The sequence below is a fragment of the Lonchura striata genome, chromosome 7 (genome assembly GCF_046129695.1).
Source record: "Lonchura striata isolate bLonStr1 chromosome 7, bLonStr1.mat, whole genome shotgun sequence".
In the NCBI taxonomy this organism is placed as follows: Eukaryota; Metazoa; Chordata; class Aves; order Passeriformes; family Estrildidae; genus Lonchura; species Lonchura striata.
Window position 1 is genome coordinate 6,584,353 of NC_134609.1, and position 10,100 is coordinate 6,594,452.

The 10,100-nt window shown below is 47.8% G+C and overlaps 1 protein-coding gene across 1 annotated transcript; it reads right to left on the bottom strand.

Moving 5' to 3' along the window:
- Nucleotides 1-584: 584 nt before the first annotated feature.
- On the bottom strand, nucleotides 585-2,823 carry SLC18A3 (solute carrier family 18 member A3). Its single transcript, XM_021536140.1, has one exon. It carries the CDS (start codon nucleotides 2,821-2,823, stop codon nucleotides 1,237-1,239), a length of 1,587 nt encoding a protein of 528 aa, XP_021391815.1. The 3' UTR covers nucleotides 585-1,236.
- Nucleotides 2,824-10,100: the final 7,277 nt, after the last annotated feature.

Genomic DNA, 10,100 nt, shown 5'->3' on the forward strand with positions numbered 1-10,100 from the left:
CTTTTGCGGTTACAAGTAATTAATTTTGTTTCCTATTGGGTTAGGAATTAAAAGAAACGATTTCATTTTATATTAAGAGAAATTTATAGGGCAAATTATGCAGTCTGGCTCCCTTGTAAATGAATCGAAGGTTTCCACTCTTTGCAAATGTTTCAATGAAGGGTTTCACCCATCTTTTGTTTTTGTCTAATCCCTGTCGAGTCACTGAGGTGGGTGCCTTTTAATTCGGGCAGCATTTAGCACTGAGAAAGGCACCTTCCAGCATTGTACCTCTAACTGCTGGTGACGTAATTTTTGAAATATTAGAAAATTGAAATTCATTATTGTGGGGAATTAAAATTGAATTCACATGAGAATTCAAGGAGCTGTTTTTAAAGCAAGCAGTTGCACGGTTGCAGTACGATGTTGTTTGCTCAGACCCGTTATGTTGTGAAGAATGAATGAGAACCTTTTGTACTGGGGTTTTCTCCTGTGCCATTTTGGTAGCTAGTGAGAATTATGCTCTGGGAAATTGTTACTTTAGGGTTACACTGAGCACGACCAGCTCCCTCCTCAAGCAGCCCTCAAAAACAAAAGACAATCGGTCCCCTTCAATTCTGTTTATTCAGATCGTATTATTCTTGTAACTTGGACTTCAACATAATACAGCATATTGCACTTACCGGAGAGCAGCACAAGAGAGAAAAAAAGGTACAATACTTCAGTTTATTCCCAAGGAAGAATAAAATGAGACAGCTGTTGCTCTTAAATATAGGAAACCAACTGAAAGTCTGAGAATATGTACACAAGATTTACTAAGTCCCTGAATACACCATTTGAAATTTTACACATACTTTTTTGCTTTTCTCATAATTTTTACAGAGATATACAGTATGTCACACACAGTTTCAGTTTGAGAACACTCTGCACAATTATACCCCAGCTACAAAGCTGTTGGGTTTTTGTTTTCTTTTTGGTGATTTTTTTTGAAAGATTCCCCTCAGATTTCTGCTAATGATTACTCCAATAATTTTTTTCAGTATTGTCTCCCATTTCCCACCCCCTCCACCTTGTCAGAATGCTGAGGGAAATACTGATTAAAAGTAAGTCTAGAAGAAAGCCATTACATCATGACAAAGGTTAAACTGTAGATATTGCACGTCAGTACAGAAACATAATGCAGTAACATTTTCATCCCCCACTTTGCTTCTCTCCCACATCTCTCCTTGTTCTTGGGTCTGAGCCACATGGGGGAACCTAACTGTAGTCATAGTCGGATGAGTCCTCCTCAGACACCCCTTTCAGGTCTCTGTGGTAAGAGCCCATGCCATTCTCATCCATCTCGCCCGCTGGCTGGAGGCTTTTACCCATGCCTTTGCGTTCCTCCATTTTGATGGTGTCATAGAGTCCCTTAGGTCCTTCTTCAAGGAGGATGTTCCTCTCCGAGTGAGAGGGTTTCATTTGGCAGACGTTTTTGAGGAAGAGAAGGACAGGGGCGTAAAGCACGTTGGCAAGCCCCATGCCCAGGTTGAGCTGCGCAAAGCCCATGGTGTGCACAATCTGGCCGGCCACGATGGGCCCCAGAGCATATGCCACACAGTAGGAGATGTCTGCAATGGCGTAGACACTGCCATAGACAGAGACGTGACGCACATCCACCAGGAAAGCCAGGGTGGGCAGCAGGGCTGTGTCCACCAGGGCGATGCCAAAGCAGATGCCACAGAGGGGAATGATGACCTGCCCGAAATTCCTGCAGGCAGGCACCAAGCAAGAGCTGGCACCAATGATGGCCATGCCCAGGGCCCCGTAAAACCACTGCAGGTGTGGGTACGCAGCAGCCAGCTGGACGGTGACGTAGACGCCCAGCACGTGGGGGAAGAAGGCGGGCAGCCAGGTGAGGCCCACCTCCCACTCGCTGGCCCCCATGGAATCCTTCATCCAGTTGGCGATGGTGGGCTCCAGGAAGGCCAGGGGGATGTTGCAGGTGGCCAGGGCCCCTGCCACCACGGCAATGTAGGGGTCAATCATGAGGCGGTGTATGGGGGTGCCGACAGGCATGTTGGCCCGCGCCCCGGTGCCACCGGGCGGCGCCAGGACCAGCAGCAGCAGCCCGTCGAGGAGGCAGACGCAGGCCAGCACCAGGAAGGGCACCCGCTTGCCCGCGAACTCGTAGAGGACGCCGCCGAAGGGGGGAGCGGCCAGGCTGCCGAAGGAGATGCAGGCCAGCGCCGTGCCCAGGGCGCGGCTCCGCGCCGGCTCCTCGGCGTAGCGGTCAGCGATGAGGGCGATGCCGGCGGTGTCGGCAAAGGCAGAGCCCAGCCCCTGCAGACTGCGCGCCGCGAACAGCGTCGCGTAGTTCTCGGCGAAGGCGAAGGTGGCGGTGGAGAGGAACAGGACGGCCAGCCCGGCCAGCAGCGGCGCCTCGTAGCCCACGCGGTCGATGAGGGTGCCGCTGAGGGGGTTCACCAGCAGCTGCAGCATGGCTTTGGAGGCGAACAGCACCCCGATCTGCACGTCCTCGTTGCTCCCCGAGGACGGCGGGTACCGCGCTGGCAGAAGGCTCCGGTTGCCGCCGCCGCTCCCGTTGCCCCCCGCGGGCGCGGACGGGCCGGCGGTGCCCCCGCCGCCGCGCATGGCCGCGATGTAGTCGGGGATGATGGGCACGATGACCATGTAGAGCATGTTGTCCAGCAGCAGCGCCACGCACACCACCATCAGCAGCAGCCGCCGCTGCCGCCGTGCCTCCCCCATGGCGGTGCCCAGCCGCCGCCGCCGCTCGCCCACCGCCTCCGAGAGCCGCTCCACGGCGGCCCGCGCCCGGCCCGCGCCCCCCGCCTCCGACATCGCCCTCAGCGCCGCCGCCGCCGCCCCGCCGCCCGCATGGGGCACGGCGGGGGCGGCCCCGCCGCCTCAGCCGCCCGAGCCGCCGCCGCTCACCTCCGGGCGGCTGCCGTCAGCCCGCGCCGCCGCTGCCAGGCGGCTCCGAGGGGCCGATCCTCCATCACCACACTAATAAGCGCCGCGCACGGAAACCCCACCCGCCCCCGCCACCGCGCCGGCCCCGCCGCTCGCCCGCCCGCCCGCCCGCACTCCGCGCCCCGCCCCGCCCCGCCCGCTGCACCGTGCCGGGGACGGCAGCCCTGCCCGCCGCGGTAAGGGGACCGCGGGGCGGGGGTGCCGCCGGGGCTCTCCGCCCCGGGGGTGTGCCTGGGAGGGCGCTGGGGACGCGGCACCGCCCCCGGGGCGGGGGCCCGACGGCGCGGCTGGCTGCGGACGCCCGGGTATCGCTGGTAGCGAGCCCCGTTCTCCGGCAGCCTCCCGGAGCTCTCGGTTGCTTCCCCCTGGGCCGGGACGACGCGGGCCATGTGTCCTCTCAGCCCTGCGTCGCCGCTGCTTCAGCGGCGCCCGGCCCGCCTGCGGAGGTCGGCGCTTACGGGCTCTGCCGCTGTGCTGCCGCCGTCTAACCCGAGAGCTGCTCGGGGCTGCTCCCCAGCACGCGGGAGCTGGCCAGGGCAGGGTGTGGGGGCGCTCGGGGAGACTTGGGCTCGTCGGGCACGGGGCTGGCAGGGCTGGGCTGTGGGCACGCCTCAGCGGGGGCGTGAGACCACGGAAGCTTTATTGGACATCAGAGAGCAACACAATAACTGTCTTCCTGCGTGCGAGCGTGTTTCTGACACTCAGACAAACGCCAGGGAAATAATCCTCAGGCGCGGTTGGACACTGCCCGCATTTTGTCGGGCCAGCGTGGCGGCTGGAAGAGCTGCGGAGCAAGGAGCCTCGCCCGGTGCAGAGGCTTTGATATTGAGAAGTACTCCTTAGCGCAAAGCAGCATATCTGTACTCCTGTAGCAGAAATGACATGTGGGCTGATCCAAGGAGGATCTCTGCAGAAGGCTGTATGAACTAATCCCATCTTTCAGCCGAGCGGTTCCTGAATGGATGTGGAGCTTGGGCAACTTCATTTGCTTGCGTAGCCGGGCTTCCACAGCTGAAAGGGAGCTGATTTATCTGTCAGTTTTTGTATCTTGCTCTGTTGAAGAAACCATTCTAGATGGCCAGAAACACTTTAAGATGGATCCCTGCTTGGAGTAGCATACACATCCAATTGTACAGAAGTAGAACATTAGAGAATATTTAAAATAACAAGAGTCCTTGACATCCATATTGTCACTGTTACCGTTGTGACTCATGTACTATATCCACTGTAAAACTGCAGAAACGCACCAGTGACAATCGGGATAAAGCTCTTGACCTGGGACTCTAAATAAGCTATTATCCTAAATGCTTCAAAAGCTAATTTCAGGGTGTAGAAGGAAAGTGTCTGAAGGAATAGAAGAGTCTAACTGGAAGGGTACTGAGCTAAAAGCCAAGGCTGGCTGCGCTGACTGCGTGGAGTCAAGATACTTGTCACCTGTGAGACTGATTTAGTTGGGAAAAAATCAAACTAAACACTACAAAGTCCATCCTCCTCTGATTCCTCAAACAGACCCCTGGGGCAGCTTTCTTTAGAACATGTTTCTGCAGAGGACTGTGAGTATGGGAGGAGCAGCTACCCAGATGATGAGGAAATGGCTGAAGGATGCACCTGCATTTAGGATGCATGCATTTAGGATGGATATCACGTTTGCAGTAGGCAGTAATGGGTTGGGGGCAGATATGACTTTGGATCGTTGCTGTGCTGCAGTCAGGAGTATTGGAATCTTGGCTCTCGCTTGATGAGGCACTTTATTTGATTAAAGTTTCCCTTTTAATCAGAGATATGGTCATTTCCCGTCTCTAAAATGGAATCTGGCTCTGGGGGTCATGTCTGGATAATAAAAGGACTGGTTCTCTTGTCTCGTGGGAGTTGATATCGAATTTATTACCATCAAGAGAAAGCAGAATTATACTTGTAAAATGTTGCATAATAAATTTAGCTTCCTTAGTAAATCAAATCAGCGGATACCCTTATCTGAAAGAGATGCGTCATCACTACGTGAGCTTCTTTGACTAGACAGAACTAATGGGGAGAAAATGTACCTTCGAGTGTGGTCAAAGTTGATGGACCCACAGTAAATTAAAGTAAAAAAAAGTCTCCCTGGTGTTTGGCTTAGAAATTTATAATTATATTTAGGAAGGGACTTTAAGGTGAAATGAGATGACTTTTAAAATTTTGTGCTTTTATCCCAAAGCCCAGAGATGTGACAATTATTTAGTTTGAGAGGAGGAATGCGGAGGAGGTGATGTACTTCATTTGCCCTCCAGTGCAGAACATGCGGGTTTGGAAAGCCACTGTTAATATCAAGGAGATAGAGAAGATTTTGGATCTGTATAAAGAACAGGGATGACTGCACTAGGATTTCTACCACCTTCTTTGTTCTAGAGGCTGTAGATGAAGGAAAAATAGCTCAGGATGACTATTTGGAAATAAAAAGGAATTTATTATTGAATCCAAAAGAGCCCATGGCCCAGGAAGAGAAATTATACTTAGGATCTTCAAGATTTCAGAAAAAAAATCCTAGAAAATATATAACATATGTGAGCATATAAACCTTTATATCTGATGATGGTATCAGTTTAAATTGAATGTAAGGGTAAAGTAGGGTTTAGTATGACCAGTTGATCACATTTCTAACAATCAGTTTAAAAAAGAACACCTACCTCCATTGGGAATTTTGGAAAAATCAGAGAGGCTTCTCTCCAAACATCAAAATAAATATATAAGTAGTTAAACAGGTAAAATTACTTGTGTACAGTCTGCTCTTGCTTGTCCTGCTACCTACTGAATTGATAGTCCTTGTGCTTTGAAATGACAGTTGTTTTTGATGCTGTATCAGGGCAATTTTACAGAAAGAGAGAGAGAGAAGCAACAACTGCTGTGATGCACTCTGCTCTCAGGAATGGAACTGAGTTAATTGTGCATCCTTAGAAGCCCTTCTTTACAGGAGAAAAAGTTTTGCTATGAGGTGTCCAAACACAATGAGTCAGAGAGTTAAGAGTCTTCCAGGTCTGCAAAATATTAATACTCCTAATAGCCTGAGTACTTAATGTCTGCAGTAGAGAGCTTGCCCTCTTCAGGATATGGCAATACATTTAGCACTTAGGACTGAACTAATTATGTGTTCCTTTTTTGATTAGAAGACCTGCTAATCTGATTCTGCCAAATAGGAGAGGCTCACCTACTTTGACAAGTATGTTACAATCTTTAGAAGTGTGGTAGAGGAAAATGGAAGAGATTGAAGGTAAGGTCCGTTTTCAGCAACTTAATTTCAGATGCATTTTTGTGCAGAGAACGGTCAGGCTGTCAAATGGCAGCCAATAAGTTATTGTCATGAATGTAATTATCGAGAAAACAGTGGGTATTTTGCATTATCCATTAACATACTGCAGTAGGTCAGTAGTAACTGAGGTTCCTGCTCTTCCTGTTGGGCTCTGAAACCTTTGTTGCCAAGGCAGATGGACACGCAGTACAGACAGAAGCACATGAAGCACCCAGAGGAGCTTTGGAGAGCAAAGAGGGAATCCTGCCAGCGGCTGGTGGTGCCATGAGGTGGCACTGGGCAGGGACATGCCAGGCAGGGCTTGGTGCCCCTGGTTCTGCTTTGGGTTCCAGCTGGGCTGGTTGGCAGTTCTGGCTGGACAAGCCTTAGCCTCTCTAGCCATCGGTACTTTTGTGATTAGCAGGATTAGCCACAACCTTCTGGGGAGACTGTGTGTCTTGTAACTCTGTCAAAAGTTCTTGTGTGATGCAGGTGTAATGTGGGATGGAGACTGTACATGAAGGTGTGTCCTTCCACTTCTGTAAAAGCTTTGTTCAATAGGCAAAACTGCTTTTGATTAATGGTTGTCATACTTTGAGGAATGGTGAAATGATCAGGGAGGATTTTTAAAATTAATGTTATACCCATACCTCATGCTGCTTCATTCTTTGGAAATAGTGCTTAGAGAGGAAGGAAAAATAGCAGAAGATAGGGAAAATAAGAGAAAAAACAATTCAAGGATTTGTATCTAAGTTTATGTCAGTTCTAGCAATAGTTGATGTTTTTGATAGTTGTAAGAGATAGTTCTTCATTTAGAGTTAAAAGAAAACTAGAAAATGATGGTGTGTCTTCCAATTCTAAAAGTACAGGGTATTCTCTATGACAAAGTAATTTCTGAATATGTAAATAGCTCAGTGAATGGAATTTCAGTTTTCCCTCTTGGAGAATACTTACATGTCCAATAAAATTCAGGGCTTGAATAATCTCCTGATGTTCAGTCTGAAATTTCTTTTCCTGTTTTGTTCCTGCTAAGCCTATGTCTGCTGTGTGCATTACCTCAAACCACTTTTTTTCTCTTCTTTATATTCTTCAAACATTTCCTGTGTTAGTCCCAGATGCAAGAAGCTTTTTGGGAAGATGCTTTTCCTCCCAATGACTGCTTCTCTTCCTGGTCCTTGAACACCCTTTTTTTCCTGTCATGTCTTTGCTCTTTTGTGGAAGGCTGTCAAAATGCTCTCCAACCCACCACAAAAGTATATTTCCTCCCCCAAACTTATCCCAGTTTTCATCTTTTCAGCTGTAAAAATACAGAATCTGTCCTTGCCCCAAGACTCCTCAAGTTCATTTCTGATCCAATTTTGCAGGGAACAGGAACTGAATGAATGTTTGGATGCTGCTGATTCTTAACATCCTTCTCCATTAGCTACTCATCTCTGCTCAACTTCTGGGGCTTTGCTGCAGTCCAAATCAAATTCCTCATTGCTTAACAGCCTTTCAAAACTGTGATACAGGAAACACATCTTCCACATGCTCACAAATATTTTCTCAGGATTTAAAAGTGGTGTCAGATTGGCAATTTGGTTTGCTGACTGTTCAAATGTGCATTTCCATCATGCTGGACATTCTCCTTGTGCTGACTACAGAAGAATGATATATCAAAAAACTTGTCAGATATTTTGGATTGGTAATCTGCAAAGACATTCATTTGTCCAAAACAGAACGAATTGAATATGAATGTTTTAGTTAAATGGGGAAGCAAATATCTTGGGAAATAATTAAATATACATTTGAAAGATACATTGTAAGTGACATATCCCAGTGACAGGATACAAGTCAGCTTGTATCTTCTAACTCTTTAAGTAAAATTTCACTATCAGGAAAAGCTCAGCTATCTGGAAATTTTGTAATGCCTTTCTACAAATTTATTGCCAAGGAGAAAATTCCGATATGAACTAGGCATTGGTGTCAGGATTCAACACAGAGTTGTAGTGGGTCCTACTTTCCCATTTGACCTAAGGAAATCAGAAAAAATAAACCTAGGTAAATACTCATGTATATCTAATGTATCTAAATATCTAAGCCTTAGATATTTACTCCTGTCCATATGTTGTATGTTAGGTTTGTCTGTGGCAGCTTTTGCCACCAGACTTGCTCATATCTTCCCAGTGCACTGTTTAGTTCATAAGAAGTTATGCTTCTGTAGCTTTCATCCTGTGCCTTAACATTTTGAATAGCTGTGGTGTTTCAAAACAAAGTGCTTAAAAAGAAGTGGAAAAAAATGCTCCTTTCTACAGCACAGATAAAGCCAGTGGAGACTGAAGCCACCCTGAAGGTCCTTGTAGCTGTGTGGGATTAGTAGTCACACAAATTTAGGTAGGGAAATCAGGGGTTTCCACCTCAGGAGGTTACGAGACTGATTCTTAGCCTGCTAGCCTGCAGCTGGTCTTGGGATGGCATGAGCCACTGATGTCACTGTGAAACTGCTCTTGGAGTGAAGGCTTGGAACTGGTTCTCAGTAGAGGCTGAAGAGTGAAGTTAGTGATTTTGTGGTGCTTTTTTTCACTGGGAGTATCTGCTGAAGTCTCTGTTTCCATTGCAGCTTCAGAGCAGTCTATAGTCCATATGTGGCCTTTGTCAGCTGGGGGCTCTTCTTTGCAAGGTACAAAGGGCAGTGACTCCTGCTGGTGCTTTTAGATCTATCAAAAGTATTGGTATTGGTATTTTTAAAATAAAGTTGAATAATAGCCTGTACTTAATAATACATTAGGGTTTTTTTTTCATTTCTGTTCATGAACCATCTGAAGGCACTTGTTTGTAGGCACACAGTCTGTGATAATTGGGATGGGGCTGTGGCCAAGCCTCATCCCCATGAGCACAGCTGTGAGCAGCAGTGACAGCAATGAGCCAGGGAGTGCCCAGGGCACTGACCAGCACCAAAGGGAGCAGAGGCTCACAGGTGCAGTGCATGAACAATCAGGGGTATAAAAGGCTGGGCCAAAGGGCAAGAAGGGCAGATCCTTGCAGCCTTCTGGAGTGGAATGATGTTACTCTGTATGGGCAGACACCTGAAGCCTTCTGATTGGTGAGGTGTTACTTTGTATGGGCAAATGCTTAAAGCCTTCTGAAACTGTATGGGGATACTCTGTGTATTGTGGCCATCTCAGCTGTGGCATGTGCTGAGACACTTGTACAGCTGTCTCTTGTTTTGTTTGAAAATGTTGTAAGTTGTTCTTAGCATGAAGGCTGTTGTCAGAAGTTGCCACAAGAATGAGGTGCCTGACATTAGAAATCTGGACTGTGCTGACTGGCTCTCAGGGGTGGAACACCACCTGTTGCTTCCCTGCTTGGGCTGGAGTCACATGGAATTAGTATTAGTATCTCAGCCCGAGCATGTTTATGCCCTCCAAACTGCAAAGTAGATCATAAGTGGAATAAACTTCATAAAAAGTGGTGTAATTTGACAGCACATCTAGTAAGTCTGTGTTTAGAAATTGTACTGGAAGCTGTCTGGAGGATTTGAAAATCTAAGGAGATGAAGTCTATTTACTACTAACCTAGGCAGGACCAACTAGGTAGCAGAAGGAATACCTGGGAGAAACAGTTGAGACAACTCCTGCTCTGAGCCCGCTTGGAGGTGGGAAAATGCATGGGCTTTACTGTCAAAATGTGATGGGACTGGTGGTGTCCCAGTTGTAATCCCAAAGAATGCTTGGTTATATGTAGGTCAGATTCAGAAGCAGAATTGCAGTTTTCTTAAGCAATTTGGTACAGTGGATATGTTGGGAGTTTTTTTTTTTGTTTTGTTTGATTGTTTTGTTTCCTTGGTTTTTTTTTTTTTTTTGTCCCAAACCCACAAAATTGTAGGGTAAGTTTTCTTTGACTT

Excerpts from the sequence above, each read along its gene's own strand:
- SLC18A3 (XM_021536140.1), bottom strand. The coding sequence starts at position 2,823 with ATGTCGGAGGCGGGGGGCGCGGGCCGGGCGCGGGCCGCCGTGGAGCGG.